Genomic DNA, 26,379 nt, shown 5'->3' with positions numbered 1-26,379 from the left:
AACTACAATTACTAGCATTATCTTATTCTTTCAAGAAATGTTATCAACTTGCTGGATCACCTACTTAACCAGGGTGTGACCATATCCTCCCCGTAAAGCCTGACTGATTACACAGGGTTAGTATGAGGTTTCAAACTGTATATCCAGAAGGGCCCTGAAAGTACACAGAATAATAAACAAATGTATACTGGCATTATTATTAACACAGGTGACATTTTATGTGACCACTATGGAGTAATTAAGATATTATTGATGGAATTATGTAGGATGTGTAGTTTAAATGTAAAAGTGGAACTTACCAATAACCAACAGTCACTAGAAAAAAAAGACAAACCATTTTAGATGGCATGCAGCATGCCCATTATTTCAGTACACCTCATTTTCTGAACCTCCAGTTGTATAATTTATGTTTTTCATCTCTTTCTTATTTGATTCACTAGTTCATAGGGGTTCTCTTTTTCTGTCTCTCTAGATTGCCTTATTCTTTTAAGTCACCTGACAAAGCTAACTTAACAAAAGGTAATAAAGTTGACAGCAGCAGACCTTATTAAGACTCTGTTTGTCCACTCTTTCACAACCTTTTTTTTTTTTTTTTTTTTTTTTTTGAGACGGCGTCTTGCTCTGTCGCCCAGTGCAGGGGCAAGATCTCAGCTCACTGCAAGCTCTGCCTCCCGGGTTCACGCCATTCTCCTGCCTCAGCTTCCTGAGTAGCTGGGACTACAGGTGCCCACCACCATGCCCAGCTAATTTTTTTTTGTATTTTTAGTAGAGATGGGGTTTCACCGTGTTAGCCATGATGGTCTGGATCTCATGACCTCGTGATCTGCCCACCTCGGCCTCCCAAAGTGCTGGGATTATAGGCATAAGCCACTGCGCCCGGCCCACGAAACAAGTCTTAGCAAATTCAGGAAGAATGAAATCTCAACTATGTTTTCTGACCACAACGGCATGAAACTAGACATCAATAACATGAGGAGAACTGAAAATTTCACAAATATGTGGAAACTAAACACTTTCTTGAACAACTAATGGGTCAAAGAAGGAAATTCAAAATATACCTTGAGATAAATGAAAATGAAAACAAAACCTATCAAGACTTATGGCATGCAGAAAAAGCAGTTCTCAGAGAAACATTTACAGCAATAAATGCCTACCTGCAGAAAAAAGATCTCAAATAATGTAATGTTATATCTCAAGGAACTGAAAAACAGCAAACTAAGCTCAAAGTTAACAAAAGGAAGAGAATAATGAAAGTTAGGGCAAAAATAAATGAAACAGAGACAGGAAAGACAACAGATAAACATAACTAATAGTTGGTTTCTTGAAAAGCTAAATGAAATTGATAAATCTTTTTTTTTTGTTTTTGAGACGGAGTCTCGCTGTGTCGCCAGGCTGGAATGCAGTGGCACGATCTTGGGTACGATCTCTGCCTCCCGGGTTCAAGCCATTCTCCTGCCTCAGCCTCCCGAGTAGGTGGGATTACGGGCACGTGTTACCACACCTAGCTAATTTTTGTATTTTTAGTAGAGATGGGGTTTCACCATGTTGGCGAGGACAGTCCTGATCCCCTGATCTCGTGATCCACCCGCCTTAGCCTCCCAAAGTGCTGGGATTACAGGCGTGAGCCACTGCGCCCAGCTGACAAATCTTTAGTTGAATTAACCAACAACAAAAAGAGAGAAGACTCGAATAAATAAAATTATAAATGAAAGAGTAAACATTACAGCTGATACTACAGAAGTACAAAGTTATCATAACAAACTTCTATGTACAAGTATATGTTAAGAAATTAGATAATCTAAGAAAATGGATAAATTCCTAGAAACATACAACTTACCAAGATTGAATCATAAAGAATCAAAAAATATAAACAGATCAATAATAAGAATACAGAAGCAGTAATAAAATCTCCCAACAAACAAATGCCCAGGACCAAAAGGCTTCATGGGTGAAGTCTACTAAACATTTGAAAAATAATTAATGTCAATCCTTCTCAAACTCCTCCAAAAAAAAAAAAAAAAAAAAAATGAAGAGGAGTGAGCATTTTCAAACCCATTTTACAATGCCAACATTATCCAGATACTAAAGTCAGATAAAAATACTATAGGTTGAGTAACCCTTATCTAAAATGCTTGGGACTAGAATTGTTTCGGATTTTTAATTTTTTCAGATGTTGGAATATCTGCATTATACTAACTGGTTGAACATTACTAATCTGAAAATCTGAAGCCCAATATGCTCCAATGAGCATTTTCTTTTGAGAATCATATTGGCATTAAAAAAATTTCAGATTTTGGAGCATTTCAGATTTTAGATATTAAACCCATATAAAAAAAGAAAATTACAAGTCTGATGAACACAGATGAAAAATTTCTGAACACAGATGCAAGATTTCTCAACAAATACTAGCAAACCACATTCAATAGCACACTGAAAGGATCACACACCACAATCAAGTGAGATTTCATCCCTGGGATAGCAGGATGGTTAAACATACATGAATCAATAAATGTGACATACCACATTAAGAAAATGAAGGGTAAAAATAATACGCCCATTTTTTTTTTTTAAACTTTTATTTTAGGTTCAGGGGTAAATGTGAGGGTTTGCTATATAGGTAAACTCGTATCACAAGGGTTGGCTGTACAGATTATTACCCAGGTACTAGGTCTAGTACCCAATAGTTATTTTTTCTACTCATCTCCCTCCTCCCACCCTCATCCTCAGGTGGGCCCCGGTGTCTGTTGTTCCCCTCTTTGTGTCCATATGTTCTTATCACTTAGCTCCCACATACAAGTGAGAACATGTGGTATTTGGTTTTCTGTCTCTGAGTTAGTTTGCCAAGATTGATGGCCTCCAGCTCCATCCATGTTCCTGCAAAGGACAGGATCTTGTTCTTTTTTATGGTTGCACAGTATTCCACGGTGTATATGTGGCACATTTTCTTTATGCAGTCTACCATTGATGGGCATTATGCTGATTACATGTCTTTGCTATTGTGAATAGTGCTACAATGAACATACATGTGCATGTGTCTTTATGACAGAAAAATTCATATTCCTTTGGATATATATAGAGTCATGGAATTGCTGGGTCAAACGGCAGTTCTGCTTTTAGGTTTCTGAGAAATCGACATACTGCTTTCCACAATGGTTGAACTAATTTACACTCACACCAACAGTGTATAAGTGTTCCTTTTTCTCTGCAACTTCACCAGCATCTGTTATTTTTTGACTTTTTAATGATAACCACTCTGAGTGGTGTGAGATGGTATCTCATTGTGGCTCTGATTTGCATTTCTCTAATGATCAGTGATGTTGAGCTCTTTTTCATATGCTTGTTGGCCACATGTATGTCTTCTTTTGAAGGTGTCTATACATGTCCTTTGCCCAGTTTTTAATGGCGTTCTTTTTTCTTATAAATTTGTTTAAGTTCCTTATCAATGCTAGATATTGGACCTTTGTCAGATGCATAGTTTGCAAATATTTTCTCCTATTTCTGTAGGTTCTCTGTTTACTCTGTTGATAGTATCTTTTTTCATGCAGACTCTCCAGTTTAATTAGATCCCACTTGTCAATTTTCACATTTGTTGCAATGGCTTTTGTCATTTTGATCATGAAATCTTTGCCCATTCCTATGTCTAGAATGGTATTGCCTAGGTTGTCTACCAGGGTTTTTATAGTTTTGGGTTTCATGTTTAAGTCTTTAATCCTTCTTGAGTTGATTTTTGTATATGATGTAAGGAAGGGGTCCAATTTCAATCTTATGCTTATTGCTAAAAAGTTATTCCAGTGCCATTTACTGAATAGGGAGTCCTTTCCCCATTGCTTGTTTTTGTCAGCTTTGTTGAAGATCAGATTGTTATAGGCATGCTGCCTTATTTCTGGGCTCTGTATTCTGTTCTATTTGTCTATGTGTCTGTTCTTGTACCAGTACCATGCTGTTTTGGTTACTGTAGCCCTGTAGTATAGTTTGAAGTCAGGTAGCATGACACCTCCAGCTTTGTTCTTTTTGCTTAGGATTGCCTTAGCCATTTGGGCTCTTTATTGGTTCCATGTGAATTTTAAAATAGTTTTTTCTAGTTCTGTGAAGAATGTCACTAGTAGTTTGATAGGAATAGCATTGAGTGACCATTCCAACAGATGTAGAAAAAGTGTTTGACAAAATTTAACATCCTTTCAAGATGAAAACTCTCAATAAATTAGATATATAAGAAAAGTATATAATAAAGGCCATTTACAATGAGCCCACAGCTAATACCATATTCAATAGTGAAAAGCTAAAAGCCTTTTTCCTAGGATCAGAAACATGACAAAGATGTCCACTCTCATCACTTTTGTTCAACACAGTACTACAAGTTCTAGCCAGAGCAACCAGGCAAGAAAAAATAAGACACATCCAGACTGGAAGTGAAGAAGTTAAACTGCCTCTGTTTGCAGATGACATGACCTTATATACATATAAAAAGCCTAAAGACTCAATCAAAAAACCATTAGAATAAACAAATTTGGTAAAGTAGCAGGAGATAAAATCAACATAAAAATCAGCAATATTTCTATATACTAATGACAAGCTCTCCAAAAAAGTTAAGAAAACAATGTCATTTACGATAGCATCAAAAAATGTAATATTTAGGAATAATTTAACCAAGAAAGTGAATGATCTATTTACTGAAAACTATAAAACACTGATGAAAGAAATTGAAGAAGACACAAATAAATGAAAAAATATCCAGTGTTCATAGATTGAAAGAATTAATATTTTCAAAATGTCCATATACTACCCAAAGTGATCTACAGATTCAAGGCAGCCTGTATCAATATTCCAATGACATTTTTCACAGGAATAGAAAGGAACAATCCTGAAATTTGTATGGAACCACAGAAGTCTCCAAATAGCCAAAGCAATCTTGTGAAATAAGGACAAAGCTAGGGGCATCACACTTCCTGATTTCAAATAATGTTGTAAAGTTACAGTAATCAAAATAATATGGTAATGGCATAAAAACAGACACACAAACCAGTGGAACAGAATACAGATCCTGGAAATAAACTCAGTGAACAGTCTTTAACAAGGGCACCAAGAATACACAATGGGGAAAGGACAGTTTTCAATAAGTGGTGCTGGGAAAACTGGACATCTACATATAAAAGGATGAAATTGGACCTTATCTGACATAAAATACAAAAACTAACTCGAAAGATATTAAATACTTAAATATAAGACCTAAAAGTGTAAAACTCCTAGGAGAAAACAGAAATAAAGGCTCCTTGACATTGGGTCTTAGCAGTGATTTTCTGAGATATGACATGAAATACACAGGCAAGCCAAAATAAATAAATGGAACTATATAAAACTAAAAAGCTTCTTCACAGCAAAGGAAACAATCAACAAAACGAAAAAGCAATCTATGGAATGAGAAGAAATATTTGCAAACCATGTAACTGATGGGGATTAATATCTAAAACTATATAAAGAACTCATATAACTGAATTCCATAAAAACAAATAACTCAATTACAAAACAGGCAAAAAGGCCTGAAAGACATTTTCCCAAAGAAGACACAAAAATGGCCAACAGGCATATGAAAAGGTACTCAATATCACTAACCATCAGGAAAATGCAAATCAAAAAGAAAATGAGATATCAGCTAACATCTCTTAGGATGGTTGTAATCACAAAACAAGAGATAACAAGTGATGACAAGAGTGTGAAGACAAGGGAACTCTTGAACACTGTTGATGGAAATGTAAATTGGTATAGTCATTATGGTATGGCAGTTCCTCAAAAAATTAAAAATAGAACAACTATTTGATCCAGCAATCACACTTCTGGTATATCCCAAAGAAAAAGAAATCAGTATCTTGAATAGATATCCGCACTCCCAGGTTTACTGCAGTATTATATACACTAGCCATGATATGGAAACAAGCAGCCATCAACAGATGAATAATAAAGAATATATATAGGCCGGGCATGGTAACTCACGCCTATAATTCCAGCACTTTGGGAGGCTGAATATGAGGTCAGGAGATCAAGACCATCCTGGCCAACATGGTGAAACCCCATCTCTACTAAAAATACAAAAATTAGCCGGGGATGGCGGTGAGTGCCTGTGGTTCCAGCTAGCTACTCGGGAGACTGAGGGAGGAATATGGCTTGAACCCAGGAAGCGGAGGCTGCAGTGAGGCGAGATCGCGCCACTGCACTCTGCACTCCAGCCTCGGCGATAGAGCGAGACTCCGCATCAAAAAAAAAAAAAAAAAAAAAAGGCTCCTAAACAAGTACTCTTAAGACAGTTGCGTGGGTAAGGTGATTATGAAGCAAAGAACCCAAAGACAGTATTCTCAAAAAATGCCTGAATAGGCCTAGTGTCTATCCCAAATATGAGGAGCAGTTCCCTTCCAGTCATCACTCACAGAAGAGGCTGCCACCTCATATTGCTTTAATTAAAAGAAGTTTATTTCTTCACATTTTTAATTTTTGTGGGTACATAGTAGGTGAATGCCACTTGATGTTTCCAGTCTCATAAAGCCTTTCATGATATGGGGCAGTCTCTGCATCTCTTTTTTTTTTTTTTTTGAGATGGAGTCTCGCTCTATCGCCCAGGCTGGAGTGTAGTGGCGCCATCTCAGTTCACTGCAAGTTCTGCCTCCTGGGTTCACGCCATTCTTCTGCCTCAGCCTCCTGAGTAGCTGGGACTACAGGTGCCCGCCACCGCACCTGGCTAATTTTTTGTGTTTTTAGTAGAGACGGGGTTTCACAGTGTTAGCCAGGATGGTCTCGATCTCCTGATCTCGTGATCCACCTGCCTCAGCCTCCCAAAATGCTGGGATTATAGGCGTGAGCCACCACGCCCGGCCTGAATCTCTTTATTTTGAACATCGCAGCATTATTTGGGTAAGTTATGCTAACCTGAAATTACCTCAATCAATGGGAGTTTTTAGATGCTTATGAAGGTTATCTGGCAGAATTGGTTGACTTTTTTTTTAAAAAAAGAGCAAAGCTACATAGAATTAGTCATTATGGTTGGGGTATGATCACCAAATTGAAGTGTTAAATGCGATTGTAAAAATCACCATAAAAGTAGCATAGTAAGTGGTGGTATCATCTTGTGCCTCAAGATGAATTTCCAGTGTGAAAGCGTCATGAAAGTGTCAAAGAATGATGCATCAAAGCCAATCTGATGGGAGTAAAAATAATGTGCCTCGGAAAACTGTGTCAGATAATTCAGAAAGTGGCTTAAGTGAAGACAAAGACCTGATGACATGGCTGCATATGAATAATTTAAATAAATTTTTTCATAAAATTTGAGAGTCAAGAATAAGCAATACATCTCAATTTTATATAGTATGTGATTTTATATGTGTATTACATAATTTGTAATACATATTTTAAAATATAAAATATACTGTAACCCAAATTAAAAATTTAATGTTCAAAACATGTATTTATCTGTTTCATTAAGGTTGGCCTAAATACATTTATTTGGACATTTTTCATTGTAAAATTGGACAGCGATCATCACATATTCAAAGCCATCTTGTATTTGGTTACATGCATTATTTACGGACACCCACCTCCTCCAATGTGGGCTTTAGCTCCCGGTTTTTGGGTTCTAAGTACAGCATGCCCTGTGCCTGCTTGTGACCCCTTGTCCTTCTGGTCAATAAAACTATGGTATCTGTATCAGACTGAAATGTACATATGGTTATTTATTTGTGAGTTTTAAGGCTTTTGACTTATTAGGAAGTGACCTAGTTTTCATGCCTCAGCTTCTTATTGCAATTTTCTTAAAAGGATGTAGTACCTTCCCATACACACGTGAAAACAACATTATGTAGCAGAGTAGTGGCCTTGGCAGAGACAGACAGGAGTTTCTATCTTCTCTGGATAAGGCTGACTATGAACAATGAAAGAAATGATGAGAACGTGAACAACTAATCAGATATTTGCTAACTCATTCATTAAAACTGTATAAGAGGTTTTCATCTTTGTAAAGTCCTGTCCTAGCAAAGGCTAAAGCACTATCAACTGCAATTAGTAAACTCTTTAAGCTTCCAATTCACTCTAACCAACAAAAATGTTGCCTGAAACTTACTGGAAAATATTGCTTCTCCTGGGGGCTAGATTCACTGTGCTGATGTGGATTAAAATGACTAATCCTAGAATAATTCTATACTGCACACAAAATCAATTTCACAAACATGCATTTGATAGTCCGTTTGAAAGTCTGTTAATATTTTCAAGTGGAAAAATTATTGAACATTTTTACTCTATTAATCCTTCAAAAGAAAATTTGAAAAAAAATCTTCTCTATAAACATATTTTTCTTCAGCTTTTTAGAACTAGTATACTAGACACAGCCCACCCATAAGAAGGAGCTAAGAAAAATATATACGTGAATCCTGTTTCTCGCAGAAAGCTGTTGCTTTAGAAACAATTAGGCCAATTGAGCCTGACAGCATGATTTCAGGAGGAATGCTGTGCAAGCTCCTATCTGTAATGAAAATTTGCACCAAAACAAGGAAGGGATAATACATGCAAAGAGATAACAATTCTGGAGTGCTCTCTATAAATCCGTTGCCCTTGGAAGGAATACAGTGGAGTAAGATGATAATGATGATTTTGGATTTCTGTTTAGTCCTTTTCAAAGGGAGGAAGGCACATAAACTAGCAGGTTCCACCACCCATCAATGTGAGGATTTGGTAAATGGAGAAAGCCTGTGACTGACGCATGGAAGGAGGAGAAAACCAGCCAAAATTTTCTTTGTAAGTTATGATTCCAAAGGAAGATTCCTCATCCCATAAAGTATACAACTCTGAATAGAACAAAGCTGAAGGGAAAATAGGTAATGAGGAGATTGGGATTTTATTTTGAAATTAATCAAATGTGGCTTAACAGATATTGTGAATTAAGCTTATTTCATGCCCAAGTCAGAAACAGCAACAGATACTACAGAAAAATCTCTATACAATATTATGGTGAAGATACATTAACATGGTGATTGGCAGTATTTGATTTAATTTGGACAAACAATACTGGGTTTAAACTGAAAGATGAGTTTTTAAAAATTCTCACAGTTTTAAATATACTTGCTTTAAAAACTTAATAAACTCATCGGTGATCATTTTTTAGCACTACAATTTGTGTCTAACTCTACATGAGCAAAGAAGAAGTATATGACTGAATTCTGTACTTCTTTTCATTATTGTGTTTTTCCTATTGTTTCACAAGTTAGAAGGAGATGGACTGCTTATCTAAGACAATATCCCTTGGTTGAAGATCACTAAAAATAATGCCATGCCTGGTTGGATATGACTTATCGATCTCCAGTGGCACAAGTGAAGAATAATATCTTGGTTCCTCAGAAAAACTGGCTATCTTTCAAAGATAGAGAAACCTGACTCATGATCATTCTTTTAAACAATTTTGATCATTAGCCAGCTCAGTTATAATAACTGGTGGGCAAGCATTAGACACACAAGACTCTCATAGCCAAGACACATGAGAAGTATATTGTTAGCTTTTCGACAAATATATAAGATTGGTTAATTCTGGAGAAAAAGAAAATGTGTACTACATTGTCGCTTTAGGACAGAAGGTCCCAAACGAAGCTGTTTCAGAATTACCTGGGAAGCTTATTAAAAACAATGCTGCCTGGGTCCCACCCCAAATCTTAGATCAATCTTCTGCATTTTCAAAAAGCTCCCTTTCCTACATCCTGGTGATTCTATGTCCACAAGGTGTTGTTTTTTTTTTCTTTCTTTCTTTCTTTTTTTTTTTTCTTCTTCTTCTCTGAAACAGAGTCTCAGTCTGTCACCCAGGCTTGAGTGCAGTGGTACAATCTCAGCTCACTGCAACCTCTGCCTCCCGGGTTCAAGCAATTCTCCTGCCTCAGACTCCTGAGTAGCTGGGACTACAGGCGCGTGCCACTATGCCCGGCTAATTTTTTGCATTTTTAGTAGAGACGAGGTTTCACCATGTTAGCCAGGGTGGTCTTGATCTCCTAACCTTGTGATCCGCCCACCTCAGCCTCCCAAAGTGTTGGGAATACAGATGTGAGCCACTGTGTGGCCCGTGTCCTCAAGGTTTCAGCACTGCTGCTCTCAAGGACAGTGGTGGGATGTCTTATGCTACAAATCATTAATATTCCTGATGTCCATTACTCACGTGTAAACCTTAAGAACAAAATCCTTTTCTTCCTTTACTTCTGTGAGTGACTGCAGGACATCCAAGATGCTTAGGACCGCACAGCCATACGGTCGCCTGTAGTGCAGGTGAGGAGGACCTTTCTTTGAGTCGTTCAGGAGCATCCGGCCTTGGGCACAGCAGAAAACACCAGTCAGATTGAGAAAAGCATGCTCCTCTCCAGTATTGCCTAATTGTCATCCAAGGATGCCTGAGCTACAGGCACCTAGGAAATCCTCTAAGTTGGAAGACTATAGGGCTGAAGGATATTTATGTGTAAGAACACCAAAGAAGCCTCTGGCCAAAGCTCTTCCCTGTACTACATTCAATCAATCATTCTTATCTAACTCTAAATCAATATCCACAGTTCATTTATTAATCACATGAGAATAAAAGTGATTTTATGAATTTCTTAGAAAGACCAATGTGCTAATAATAGATTTACACTTCTCAGGTACGTTATAGGTACAAAGTTTAGTATTTTAGCTGCCAGGTATAAGCTACGTATGTACAGACAAGGAGGATACTGTGTTCTTTCAACCAAATTCCGCTGTTCAACATCATCCTGAACAATTGTGGGATTGAGAGTAGTCTTAAAAAGTGGATGAATATTTACTTTTCCAGCTTACCAAAGCTGTGCCTACAGCAGCAAGAAGAGTTGCAAATGCTGGAACCTTAACAAACACTTTAAGTACAGCAAAATAGCTGTTTTGCTGGCAAGAGATTAAAAAACATTCTTTGATAAAAATGTACATGATAGGCCAGAACTCAAACCTATGAAGGAGGACTTGGTTCGCCAGAGGCCCAAAAGTTATATCATAAACTTGAAATAAGTCTGAGCAAACCAACCACAGAACAGTAGTAAAAATCACTTTTTCATCTTGGGTGGGATAGAAGTGAAATACCATCCATCGTTGGGAGTGATGACAATAACTCTAATTTTGTGGAAAGAACCACAGATACATAATTTAAAACACAACCAATAGGTGCTGAATGGCATTTGCTGTGAAGTTGGTACCTCTGGAAAACTGCTATAAGATCTCTGAGGGAAAGGGTAGGTACAGAGGCAGGGCACTGTGTTAGAAATAATGTCTATAAGCAGACCATTTTAAATAAAAACTTTGGGTCTAAAAACAGATAGGGAGCAGAAGGTTTTAAGTGATTAAAAACCACAAACAAAACCCACTCCCCCAAATCCATTTATATCAAACCAAGCTACCACAGCAGTTGAGCTTAGGCATAGCTTCAATACAAGTTGGACTCTAATCCTGAGATCTGAAATTACAAGTAAGATCTAGGGAGAAAACAAAGCTCATGCACAAGACATACTTGTTCCAAGTTGGGCCAGTCTTAGTCATGTGAATGGGTAAGGTGAACAGTACCTATTCGGATCACATGGGCAACGATATACAAATCTCTCTTCATATCTTTGCTGCTCAGATCCTAAGAGAAAAAAATAAGTAAACTCAGGCAAGGAACACACAGAAAATAATTAAAAATTCATTTTGAATCTCTAGTCATTTGCTTTTACTGTATGTTATAGGTAGGGGAAGGGAAATTATAGCACATAGCACTTTAATAGTTTATAAGAGGCCTGGAGTAAAAGTCTGGATATCTTACAGGCCTTTGGAAGTTTACTTTATTGACAACATTTTTCTAGTTCTCATTTAAACCACTTAACAAATAAAAAGTCTATAAAAGTTCTCACATTAGAAATCTGCATGATATTGCATATTCCATGTTTACTCTAACATCATATAAAAACATTCCGTAACAGAAGGAATAAATGTTCAGCACAGAAAAAAATGGGAAACCACCAAAAAGCTCTTCAATAACTAAAATTCTGTAAGTTTGTTCTCCACTAATTTTACACTGATTCCTCTGTCCACAGATGATTATTACACACAAAGTATGTCCCACTTAAAAGAGATTACTTTATCAGTAAAACCTCAATAATTTGATTTCCATTTCTAAATTCTGATATTTATCATTTGTACTAAATTATAGTTGAAAATAATCTTAGTGAAAAATATTAAGGGTTTCCTTTAAGTAAACAGATATAATCCAGAATCAAAACTAATTTCCAAACCAAAGAGTTATGAAAATCATTCCTTTCTCTTTCTTTCTTCCTTTTCATTAAAAAACAAGGTGTTGTACAAAGATACTTAGACTCCCACACAATAATAATGGGAGATTTTAACACCCCACTGTCAACATTAAACAGATCAACGAGACAGAAAGTTAACAAGGATATCCAGGAATTGAACTCAGCTCTGCACCAAGGGGACCAAATAGACATCTACAGAACTCTCGACTCCAAATCAACAGAAAATACATTCTTCTCAGCACCACATCACACTTATACCAAAATTGACCACACAGTTGGAAGTAAAGCACTCCTCAGCAAATGTAAAAGAACAGTAATTATAACAAACTGCCTCTCAGACCACAGTGCAATCAAACTAGAACTCAGGACTAAGAAACTCACTCAAAACCACTCAACTACATGGAAACTGAACAACCTGCTCCTGAATGACTACTGCATACATAACAAAATGAAGGCAGAAATAAAGATGTTCTTTGAAACCAACGAGAACAAAGACAAAACATACCAGAATCTCTGGGACACATTTAAAGCAGAGTATAGAGAGAAATTTATAGCACTAAATGCCCACAAGAGAAAGCAGGAAAGATCTAAAATTGACACCCTACCATCACAATTAAAAGAACTAGAGAAGCAAGAGCAAACGCATACAAAAGCTAGCAGAAGGCAAGAAATAACTGAGATCGGAGCAGAACTGAGGGAGATAGAGACACAAAAAAACCCTTCAAAAAAATCAATGAATCCAGGAGCTGGTTTTCTGAAAAGATCAATGAAATTGATAGACCGCTAGCAAGACTAATAAAGAAGAAAAGAGAGAACAATCAAATAGATGCAATAAAAAATGATAAAGGGGGTATCACCACCGATCCCACATAAATATAAACTACCATCAGAGAATACTATAAACACCTCTATGCAAATAAACTAGAAAATCTAGAAGAAATGGATAAATTCCTGGACACATATACACTGCCAAGACTAAACCAGGAAGAAGTTGAATCTCTGAATAGATCAGTAACAGGTTCTGAAATTGAGGCAATAATTAATAGCCTACCAATCAAAAAAAGTCCAGGACCAGACGAATTCACAGCCAAATTCTACCAGAGGTACAAGGAGGAGCTGGTACCATTCCTTCTGAAACTATTCCAAGCAATAGAAAAAGAGTGAATCCTCCCTAACTCATTTTATGAGGCCAGCATCATCCTTATACCAAAGCCTGGCAGAGACACAACAAAAAGGAGAATGTTAGACCAATATCCCTGATGAACATCGATGCAAAAATCCTCAATAAAATACTCCCAAACCAAATCCAGCAGCACATCAAAAAGCTTATCCACCATGATCAAGTGGGCTTCATCCCTGGGATGCAAGGCGGGTTCAATATATGCAAATCAATAAACATAATCCAGCATATAAACAGAACCAAAGACAAAAACCACATGATTATCTCAACAGATGCAGAAAAGGCCTTTGACAAAATTCGACAGCCCTTCATGCTAAAAACTCTCAATAGATTAGGTATTGATGGGAGGTATCTCAAAATAATAACAGCTACTTATGACAAACCCACAGCCAATATCATACTGAAAGGACAAAAACTGGAAGCATTCCCTTTGAACACTGGCACAAGACAGGGATGCCTTCTCTCACCACTCCTATTCAACACAGTGTTGGAAGTTCTGGCCAAGGCAATCAGGCAAGAGAAAGAAATAAAGGGTATTCAATTAGGAAAGGAGGAAGTCAAATTGTCCCTCTTTGCAGATGACATGATTGTATATTTAGAACACCCCATTGTCTCAGCCCAAAATCTCCTTAAGCTGACAAGCAACTTCAGCAAAGTCTCAGGATACAAAAACAATGTGCAAAAAACACAAGCATTCTTATACACCAATAACAGACAAACAGAGAGCCAAATTATGAGTGAACTCCCATTCACAATTGCTTCAAAGAGAATAAAACAGCTAGGAATCCAACTTACAAGAGATATGAAGGACCTCTTCAAGGAGAACTACAAACCACTGCTCAATGACATAAAAGAGGACACAAACAAATGGAAGAACATTCCGTGCTCATGGACAGGAAGAATTCATATCGTGAAAATGGCCATACTGCCCAAGGTAATTTATAGATTCAACGCCATCCCCATCAAGCTATCAATTACTTTCTTCACGGAATTGGAAAAAAACTACTTTAAAGTTCATATGAAACCAAAAAAGAGCCCGCACTGCCAAGAAAATCCTAAACAAAAAGAATAAAGCTGAAGGCATCACGCTACCTGACTCCAAACTATACTACAAGACTACAGTAACCAAAACAGCATGGTACTGGTACCAAAACACAGATATAGGCCAATGGAACAGAACAGAGCCTACATATCTACAACTATGTGATCTTTGAAAAACCTGACAAAAACAAGCAATGGGGAAAGGATTCCCTATTTAACAAATGGTACTGGGAAAACTGGCTAGCCATATGTAGAAAGCTAAAACTGGATCCCTTCCTTATACCTTATAGAAAAACTGATTCAAGATGGATTAAAGACTTAAATGTTAGACCTAAGACCATAAAAACCCTAGAAGAAAACCTAGGCAATACCATTCAGGACATAGGCATGGGCAAAGACTTCATGACTAAAACACCAAAAGCAATGGCAGCAAAAGCCAAAATTGACAAATGGGATCTAATTCAACTAAAGAGCTTCTGCATAGCAAAAGAAACTACCATCAGAGTGAACAGGCAACCTACAGAATGGGAGAAAATTTTTGCAATCTACCCATCTGACAAAGGGCTAATACCCAGAATCTACAAATAACTCAAACAAATTTACAAGAAAAATTCAAACAACCCCATCAAAAAGTGGGCAAAGGATATGAACAGACACTTCTTAAAAGAAGACATTTATGCAGCCAACAGACACACGAAAAAATGCTCATCATCACTGGCCATCAGAGAAATGCAAATCAAAACCACAATGAGATACCATCTCACACCAGTTAGAATGGCGATCATTAAAAAGTCAGGAAACAACAGGTGCTGGAGAGGATGTGGAGACGTAGGAATGCTTTTACACGGTTGGTGGGACTGTAAACTAGTTCAACTATTGTGGAAGAAGACACTGTGGCGATTCCTCAGGGATCTAGAACTAGAAATACCATTTGACCCAGCCATCCCATTACTGGGTATATACCCAAAAGATTATAAATCATGCTACTGTAAACACACATGCACACATGTGTTTACTGCGGCACTATTCACAACAGCAAAGACTTAGAACCAACCCAAATGTCCATCAATGATAGACTGGATTAAGAAAATGTGGCACATATACACCATGGAATACTATGCAGCCATAAAAAAGGATGAGTTCATGTCATTTGTAGGGACATGGATGAAGCTGGAAACCATTATTCTGAGCAAACTATCACAAGGACAAAAAAACGAACACCGCATGTTCTCACTCATAGGTGGGAATTGAACAATGAGAACACTTGGACACAGGGTGGGGAACATCACACACCGGGGCCTGTTGTGGGGTGGGGAAAGGGGGAGGGATAGCATTAGGACATACAACTAATGTAAATGACGAGTTAATGGGTGCAGCACACCAACATGACACACGTATACATATGTAACAAACCTGCACATTGTGCACATGTATCCTAGAACTTAAAGTATAATAATTCTAAAAAAAAAGAATAAAAGTTTTAAAAGAAAACAAAAAAATAAATAAGGTCTTGCTCTGTCACCAGGATGGAATACAGTGGTGTGATCATGGCTCACTGCAGCCTTGTCCTCTGGGTCAAGTGATTCTCCCACCTCAGCCTCCCAAGTAAGTGGTACTACAGGTGTGCACCATCATGCCCAGGTATTTTTAAAATTATTTGTAGAGATGGGGTCTTGCTATGTTGTCAGAACTGGTCTTAAACTTCTGGGCTCAAGCAATCTTCCTGCCTCAGCCTCCCAAAGTGTTGAGATTACAGGTGTTAAGTTACCATGCCCAGTCTGATAATCATTCTATTTGTGTTTAGAACATATGTTGAAATGTTTGTTGATAAGTATGCATTATGCTTTTTAAATGTATTATCCTCGAAATAACAAAAATTCATTTAATATATATTCTGTTTCAGATTTTTCACCAGGCCGTCAACTTGCTGCTCTCTCAGTCATTATTGCAAGTTAATGGTACTTGATGGAATAACCTTTGCCCTTAATGTGACTGGTTTCTGTGATCTCCCTTTTGCTTCTAGGAAAGGCTCCCTTAGTTTCGCTTCCTTTTCCTTTTTCATCTTTTGATTGACCCCGATGCCTGTCTCTCTTCAATTAAAAAAAAAAAAAAAAAAAGGTACAATCAAATGGCAGTCATGATTTGGAAGGAGCTTAAGAGAGTCAGAGTCTCCATGCTTCTTAATTTGTAAACCCTGTTGCAGGATTAGCACTAGGGTGAGGCAAGCAAGGCACCTAAGGTGCAAAATTTAAGAAGGTACTCACTCTCAAGATGCTGTGCTTTGTTTGCTTTAGCCTAGTCCCAGCCTTGCCCTATTAAATGGTCCTGAACATATGAAAGAAAAGGAGACATTAAGAAGTAATATGTGGGCCAGGCGTGGCGGCTTATGTCTGTAATCCCAGCACTTTGGGAAGTCAAGGTGGGAGGATCACTTGAGGTCAGGAGTTCGAGACAGCCTGGCCAACACGGTGAAACCCCACCTCTACTAAAAATACAAAAATTAGCTGGGTGTGGTGGCATGCACTTGTAATCCCAGCTACTCGGGAGGTTGAAGCAGGAGAATGGCTTGAACCTGGGAGGTGGAGGCTGCAGTGAGCTGAGATCGTACCACTGTACTCTAGCAACAGAGAGACTCCATCTCAAAAAAAAAAAAAAAAAAAGTAATACATAGTGGTGAAATTGAAGCTTTTAGATGGTTATAATATTTTGCCAAGTTCTTAAAATAATAACGTATGTTTACAATGAAACAGGTTACAAAGTAATTAAACATAAATTGATACCTGGAATCATAAAGATATGTTTTTACATGAAAGTTGTGTTTGATATTGAAAAAGGATGTTTCAGGACCCATTACACTAATTCTTTTAATTAAAAATGGAATTTAAAATAATATTATTAAAACAATGCTATATTTTAACACTTATTAAGGTGGTACTAAACAAGTGAAAATTGAAAACCAGGTTACCATTTTTATATACTTTTTGGATGGAAAGATGTTGATTACTAAAGGATATAGAAATGTTCGACACATTTCAAAGTGAAATGGTTCCACAGCCTGGATTATGTACATCCAAACTATCAAATGACTTGTATAATCAGTGACTCCAATGTACCTATGGAATTCAAGCCAGTTTCCAAAGATGTCCAAATAAGGGAAACTAATCTGATGGACTGTACACAAAAATACTAAATGTTTCCCTTGGCTCTGCTGAGTGAATAAAAGAAGACTTAAGTATAATTTATGGTATTTTCCAAGTGGCTGAGTAGGGGCTCTTTCTGACTATCATGTACACAGCATCCAGAACTTTCAGTGGTATTTATTTGACATCAATAGGACAATAATTAATGCAAGAAAATATTTTAAGCAAAATAATTATTTGTGAGTTCCACAGAATTTCAATATAAAAGCTATCTTATTAAATGTAAGTGCATGGCTAAACACAGTTACTACAGGGTTTCTTAAACACATATTCTTCAAGACTAAGCACCAAGGGTGGTTATCTATGTTAAATTACTCACATGACCTGTAAAAGCAAGATGAGAAGAGTGATGTATCTATCATTCATCTGGTGAGCAGGATTTCAATCCTGATTACATGGCAGGAATTAGATTTGTTCACTGGACCAAACTCTCTAATCCTACTTACCTAGGAAGCTGGTCCCAACTAAACAATGTGTAGAAGAAACAACTGAGGACAGTGACTTAGGGTCCAGCATCTTAGACTTACTCATTTGAAACATTAAAAAGTTAATTAACTTACCTGTGCTGGGGATACTCTTTTTCTATAGAGATAATGAGATTCATGAATACAAAATAAAACCAGCTTATTCACATGTAAGTTGCAGAAAATAAGGTATTTTAATACATAATGTTATTATAGTAATAATCAAGTTCAATTCTGAACTAAAAAGATCATTACTTAAAATTCTATCTTGGAATGTAGAAGAGTATAAATAAATATATAAAATAAAATGCCAACTAATGCATGGATAACTGTACAAATTCATTCTCTGAGTTTGTCACTTGAATATGACAACAAATAAACATATATTCATTTGTTTATGTAACAATTACTGACACCTTTCAGGCAGTGTGTATGAAGTCATGAATATCTAAGAATGAGTAAAAACAGATAGATAAACTTTCACGCATTTGTATGTAGAGCCATTGTTTAGCATGAAAGTCAGCAAAATCCTCATTATATTGGCCATCCACGTAAGTATAAAACACATTCCCCTTGGATAAAATTCTTCCTTGGTAGGAAACCCTAAAATCTAACCAAGTCAGAAAAACTAAGGCCTCAAAGAGAATAAGGCTGTGCCAAATAATGTGACTTTAATGTGGCTCTGAAGTGTGCTGAGTAACCTTGTAATCTGCTCAGTTTGTATGATTCCCTTTTCCCCATTCTAAGGTAAGCTAACAGGTCAGCATCAACCATAGTTGTGGCTACATATTCTTGCATTTATTCTGAGACTTTGCAGCACATACGTCAATCTAGGAAACTCCTTTAGTTCATAGGAGGAACTCAAGTCTCAGATAATGAGAAAACAGGTCCCACCAATATAATCTCATATAGCTTAAACTAAAACATAGAAATCCTGGCTAAGATAATCTTGTTCAGAAATCTTGTGTGCTTTGTAAAAATTCCTCAAATCATGTTTGGGACATTTTTTAAAAATCTAGGGCTGGGCTGGGTACGGTGAGTCACACCTGTAATCCCAGCACTTTGGGAGGCCAAGGTGGAAGGGTTGTTTGAGGCCAGGAGTTCACGATCAGCCTGGACAAAATAGCAAGATGCCATCTCCTAAAAAAAAAAAAAATTAGCCAAGCTTGGTGTGCACCTATAGCCCCGCTACTCAGAAGACTGAGGCAGGAGGATCGCTTAGAGCCCAAAGGTTCAAGGTTTCTACATGAGCTATGATCACGCCACTGCACTGAAACCTGGGCCACAGAGTGAGACCCTTACTGCAAAGAAAAAAAAAAAAATCCAGGGCTGCACTGCATATAGAATTATGGAAGTATTAATAGTATATTTAGCACCCTGTACCTTCCCATTGTGGCAGAACAAGAGCACATCATGCGTGTTATGTGCAATAAAGTTGGAGCTATAGCTTTGGCCTCTGGGCTCATATGGATAATTAAAATGCTAAATGAAAATTTTGATTTATTATAATTACATTTAAATACCACCCTAATTAAGTTCATTTTTCAAAAGACAAGGACTGTACTCATCATATTCAAGAATTCAAGGACAGTACATGCATGCAGCTCTGTTCCCACAAATCCAAGAAACAAGGAATCAACAATTTCTCGTGATGCTTTACCAGGTAATATCAGAGAATCAGAATTTAGAAAAAGTTCCTAAGGTTACTGAGACATTCTAGAAGATGAGTGTCTCTTACTAATTCTGTTTCAGAAAGGAGGTCCCACAAAACCACCTCAGTGTTCAGGCACTCTCACTTCGGAAGCTCTCACTCAACAGACTAACTTAAATCCCATTTACTACAATTTAGATTCTTTCTTTCATTCTTTTCCAATTGAAGACACAGTGCTGATCTTCCCAGACTAAGACATCTCAACTCCCTTAACCACCATCATGGGTCTGCTTTTCCTGTTCTTTCTCCTTGTATTATCTCCTAAGCCTTTACTGCTAAGCTCAAAGATGGATGAATTATTATTTTACCTTAGCTAGATTTATAAATTTTTCCACACATCTGGAATATTATCAATAAAAGCTATCTCTGTGAAAGTGATATCTGATTCTGCATAATATCATTTGATGTTTTGAAAGATAAAGTTGCAGTAAATGAACTAAAAAGTGAGGTGAACAAATATAACTGTATCTTTTACAGAAAGTCACATATCAGATCTCCAGATAAATCCTATTTGCATTTAAGAGGCCCAATGTAAGCGTTACGATATCTGTCACCTGTCAATCACACACCATAAGCAAGGTCAGTGAAACTGTGAAACCAACACAATAGGTTTTGATGTATCTCAGGATCACTGAAACAGATCAAAGAATTCACAATAATCAAAACTGGTTTAAAATTGTGACACAGTCTTGTTTTCTTCTATAGTAAATAAATTAACTCAAATAAATACTGCTGGATAGTTTTTTTAACAAGGTAAAAACAAATTAGTAAATCAGAATAAACTTGAAGAACACACAAGGCAAGACGGGATTGTGAGGTTTGGTATTTTCTAATCAGCAGGTTTCCAAAACTTTTCTAACTTGATTGGTCCATGGTTGTAGAGACCATGAACAACAGTATGGCTTTTCAGAAAAAACTAAAGTACAGAAACAAGGGGATTCCGTTCTAAGACAGGCAAATAGGAACAGCTCAGGTCTGCAGCTCCCAGCGTGACTGACACAGAAGACGGTGATTTCTGCATTTCCAACTGAGGTGCCTGGTTCATCTCATTGGGACTGGATGGACAGCGGGTGCAGCCCAAGGAGGGCAAGCCGAAGCAGGGTGGAACATCGCCTAACCTGGGAAGTGCAATGGGTTGGGGGATTTCCCTTTCCTAGCCAAGGGAAGCTGTGACAGACCGTACCTGGAAAATCAGGACACTCACGCTCAAATACTGCACTTTTCCAATGGTCTTAGCAAATGGCACACCAGGAGATTATCTCCTGCACCTGGCTCGGTGGGTTCCATGCTCACAAGCCTTGCTCACTGCTAGCGCAGCAGTCTAAGATCAACCTGCCAGGCGGCAGCCTGGCAGGGGGAGGGGCATCCGCCATTGCTGAGGCTTGAGTAGGTAAACAAAGTGGCTGGGGAAGCTCCAACAGGGCAGAGACCACCACAGCTCTGCAAGGCCTGCTGCCTCTGTAGACCCCACCTATAGGGGCAGGGCATAGCTGAACAAAAGGTGGCAGAAACTTCTGCAGACTTAAACATCCCTATCTAACAGCTCTGAAGAGAATAGTGGTTCTCCCAGCATGGCATTTGAGCTCTGAGAATGGACAGACTGCCTCCTCAGGTGGGTCCCTAACACCCGTGTAGCCTAACTGGAGATACTTCCCAGTAGGCGCGGACGGATACCTCATACAGGTGGGTGCCCCTCTGGGACGAAGCCTCCAGAGGAAGGTTCAGGCAGCAATATTTGCTGTTCTGCGGCCTCTGCTGGTGATATTCAGGCAAACAGGGTCTAGAGTGGACCTCCAGCAAAGTCCAACAGACCTGCAGCTGAGGGAGCTGACTGTTAGAAGGAAAACTAACAAACAGAAAGGAATAGCATCAACATCAACAAAAAGGACATCCACACCAAAACCCCATCTGTAGGTCACCAGCATCAAAGACCAAAGGTAGATAAAACCACAAAGATGGGGAGAAACCAGAGCAGAAAAGCTGAAAATTCTGAAAACCAGAGTACCTCTTCTCCTCCAAATGACTGCAGCTCCTTGCCAGCAACGGAACAAAGCTGGACGGAGAATGACTCTGACAAGTTGACAGAAGTAGGCTTCAGAAGGTAATAATAACAAACTTCTCCGAGCTAAAGGAGGATCTTCGAACCCATTGCAAAGAAGCTAAAAACTTTGAAAAAAGACTTGACGAATGGCTAACTAGAATACACAGTGTAGAGAAGACCTTAAATGACCTGACGGAACTGAAAACCAGGCACAAGAACTACATGACACATCCACAAGCTTCAATAGCTGATTTGATCAAGTGGAAGAAAGGGTATCAGGGACTGAAGATCAAATTAATGAAATAAAGTGAGAAGGGAAGTTAAGAGAAAAAAAGAGTAAAAAGAAACAAAGCCTCCAAGAGACACTAGACTATGCGAAAAGATCAAATCTATGTTTGACTGGTGTACCTGAAAGTGACAGGGAGAATGGAACCAAATTGGAAAACACTCTTCAGGATATCATCCAGGAGAACTTCGCCAACCTAGTGAGGCAGGCCAACATTCAAATTCAGGAAATACAGAGAATACAACAAAGATATTCCTTGAGAAGAGCAACCCCAAGACACATAATTGTCAGATTCACCAAGGTTGAAATGAAGGAAAAAACGTAAAGTGTAGCCAAAGAGAAAGACTGGGTTACCCACAAAGGGAAGCCCATCAGACTAACAGTGGATCTATCAGCAGAAACTCTACAAGCAGAAGAGAGTGGGGGCCAATATCGAACATTCTTAAAGAAAAGAATTTTCAACCCAGAATTTCCTATTCAGCCAAACTAACCTTCATAGGTGAAAGAGAAATAAAATGACAAGCAAATGCTGAGAGATTTTGTCACCACCAGGCCTGCCTTACAAGAGCTCCTGAAGGAAGCACTAAACATGGAAAGGAACAACTGGTACCAGCCACTGCAAAAACATGCCAAATTGTAAAGACGATCGATGCCAGGAAGAAACTGCATCAACTAACGAGCAAAATAACCAGCTAACATCAAAATGACAGGATCAAACATCTACTTATAACCTTCTGTCTCGTTGATCTGTCTAATATTGACAGTGGGGTGTTTTTATCTACTTTTGGTCTTTGATGCTGGTGACCTGCAGATGGGGTTTTGGGGTGGATATCCTTTTTGTTGATGTTGATGCTATTCTTTTCTGTTTGTTAGTTTTCCTCCTAACAGCCAGGTCTCTCAGGTCACATATAACAATATTAACCTTAAATGTAAATGGGCTAAATGCCCCAATTAAAAGACACAGACTGGCAAATTGCATAAAGAGTCAAGACCCATCATTGGGCTGTATTCAGGAGACCCATCTCATGTGCAGAGACACACATAGGCTCAAAATAAAGGGATGGAGGAAGATCTACCAAGCAAATAGAAAAAACAAACAAATAAACAAACCAACCAGGGGCTGCAATCCTAGTCTCTGATGAAACAGACTTTAAACCATCAAAGATCAAAAGAGACAAAGAAGGCCATTACATAATGGTAAAGGGATCAACTCAACAAGAAGAGCTAACTATCCTAAATATATATGCGACCAACACAGGAGTACCCAGATTCATAAAGCAAGTCCTTAGAGACCTACAAAGAGACTGAGATTCCCACAGAATAATAATGGGAGACTTTAACACTCCACTGTCAACATTAGATCAACAAGACAGAAAGTTAACAAGGATATCCAGGACTTAAACTCAGCTCTGCACCAAGCGGACCTAATAGACATCTACAGAACTCTCCACCCCAAATCAACAGAATATACATTCTTCTCAGCTCCACATCACTCTTATTCCAAAATTGACCACATAGATGGAAGTAAAGCACTCCTCAGCAAATGTAAAATAACAGAAATCACAACAAACTGTCTGTCAGACCACAGTGCAGTCAAATTAGAACTCAAGATTAAGAAATTCACTCAAAACCAGACAACTATACGGAAACTGAACAATCTGCTCCTGAATGACTACTGGGTTAATAACTAAATGAAGGCAGAAATAAAGACATTCTTTGAAACCAATGAGAACAAAGACCAATGTACCAGAACCTCTGGGACACATTTAAAGCAGTGTGTAGAGGGAAATTTATAGCACTAAATGCCCAAAAGAGAAACTAGGAAAGATCTAAAATTGACACCCTATCACAATTAAAAGAACTAGAGAAGCAAGAGCAAACACATTCAAAAGCTAGCAGAAGGCAAGAAATAACTGAGATCAGAGCAGAACTGGAGACAGAGACACACACAAAAAAAAACCCTTCAAAAAACCAATGAATCCAGGAGCGGTTTTTTTTTAAAAAAAATCAACAAAATTGATAAATCACTAGCAAGACAAATAAAGAAGAGAGAAGAAACAAATAGATGCAATAAAAAATGATAAAGGGGGTACCATCAGCGATCGCACAGAAATACAAACTACCATCAGAGAATACTATAAACACCTCTACGCAAATAAATGAGAAAATCTAGAAGAAATGGATTAATTCCTGGACACATGCACCCTCCCAAGACTAAACCAGGAAGAAGTTGAATCTCTGAATAGACCAATAACAGGCTCTGAAATTGAGGCAATAATTAAGAGCCTACCAACCAAAAAAAGTCTAGGACCAGATGGGTTCACAGCTGAATTCTACCAGAGGTACAAGGAGGAGCTGGTACCATTCCTTCTGAAACTATTCCAATCAATAGAAAAAGAGGGAATCCTCCCTAACTCATTTTATGAGGCCAGTATCATCCTGATATCAAAGCCTGGCAGAGACACAACAACAAAAAAACAGATTTTTAGACCAATACCCCAATAAATGTTGATGCAAAAATCCTCAATAAAATACTAGCAAACCGAACCCAGCAGCATATCAAAAAGCTTATCCACCACGATCAAGTTGGCTTCATCCCTGGGATGCAAGGCTCATTCAGTATATGCAAATCAATAAAGGTAATCCATCACATAAACAGAAGCAACAACAAAAACCACATGATTATCTCAACAGATGCAGAAAAGGCCTTTGACAAAATTCAACAGCTCTTCATGCTAAAAATTCTCAATAAACTAGGTATTGATGAAATGTATCTCAAAATAATAAGAGCTATTTATGACAAACCCACAGCCAATATCATACTGAATGGGCAAAAACTGGAAGCATTCCCTTTGAAAACTGGCACAAGACAGGGATGCCCTCTCTCATCACTCCTATTCAACATAGTGTTGGAAGTTCTGGCCAGGGCAATCAGGCAAGAGAAAGAAATAAAGTGTATTCAATTAGGAAAAGAGGAAGTCAAATAGTCTGTTTGCAGATGACATGATTGTATATTTAGAAAACCCCATCATCTCAGCCCAAAATCTCCTTAAGCTGACAAGCAACTTCAGCAGTCTCAGGATACAAAATCAATGTGCAAAAATCACAAGCATTCCTATACACCAATAACAGAGAGCCAAATCATGAGTGAACTCCCATTTACAATTGCTACAAACAGAATAAAATACTCCCTAGAAATCCAACTTACAAGGGATGTGAAGGACTTCTTCAAGGAGAACTACAAACCACTGCTCAGTGAAATAAAAGAGGACACAAACAAATGGAAGAATATTCCATGCTCATGGATAGGAAGAATCCATATCATGAAAATGGCCGTACTGCCCAAGGTAATTTATAGATTCAATGCCATCCCCATCAAGCTACCAATTACTTTCTTCACAGATTGGAAAAAACTACTTTAAAGTTCATATGGAACCAAAAAAGAGCCCATGTTGCCACGAAAATCCTAAGCAAAAAGAACACAGCTGGAGGCATTATGCTATCTGACTTCAAACTACACCACAAGACTACGGTAACCAAAACAGCATGGTACTGGTACCAAAACAGAGATATAGACCAATGGAACAGAACAGAGGCCTCAGAAATAACACCACACATCTACAGCCATCTGATCTTTGACAAACCTGACAAAAACAAGCAATGGGGAAAGGATTCCCTATTTAATAAATGGTGCTGGGAAAACTGGCTAGCCATATGTGGAAAGCTGAAACTGGATCCCTTCCTTACACCTTACAGAAAAATTAATTCAAGATGGATTAAAGACTTAAATGTTAGACCTAAAACCATAAAAACCCTAGAAGAAAACCTAGGCAGTACCATTCAGGACATAGGCATGGGTAAGAACTCCGTGACTAAAACACCAAAAACAATGGCAACAAAAGCCAAAATTGACAAATGGGATCTAATTCAACTAAAGAGCTTCTGCACAGCAAAAGAAACTACCATCAGAGTGAACAGGCAACCTACAGAATGGGAGAAATTTTTTGCAATCTGGCTAGCCATATGTAGAAATAAATTATGCATTAGAAATTATACACCTCAGAGAAATTCCCAGTGGCCTTTGCAATCTACCCATCTGACAAAGGGCTAATATCCAGAATCTACAAAGAAATTAAACAAAGTAACACGAGAAAAAA

General features: G+C 38.0%; 1 protein-coding gene across 13 annotated transcripts in view; it reads right to left on the bottom strand.

Moving 5' to 3' along the window:
* Window positions 1-26,379, bottom strand: part of LOC105480503 (dedicator of cytokinesis 3) — a 647,888-nt gene that overhangs the window by 212,531 nt on the left and 408,978 nt on the right. For all 13 annotated transcript variants that reach the window (XM_071091780.1, XM_071091778.1, XM_071091779.1 and 10 more), the window contains 2 exons: window positions 11,575-11,635; window positions 10,175-10,322 (listed from right to left, as the gene is read on the bottom strand). In XM_071091780.1, the coding sequence (XP_070947881.1) occupies window positions 10,175-10,322; window positions 11,575-11,635 (209 nt within the window). The remainder of the gene's footprint in view (window positions 1-10,174; window positions 10,323-11,574; window positions 11,636-26,379) is intronic.

Source organism: Macaca nemestrina, chromosome 2 (assembly GCF_043159975.1).
Source record: "Macaca nemestrina isolate mMacNem1 chromosome 2, mMacNem.hap1, whole genome shotgun sequence".
Lineage (NCBI taxonomy): Eukaryota > Metazoa > Chordata > Mammalia > Primates > Cercopithecidae > Macaca > Macaca nemestrina.
The sequence above is the reverse complement of the archived record's forward strand: the minus strand, read 5'-3'. Positions and strand labels throughout refer to the sequence as shown.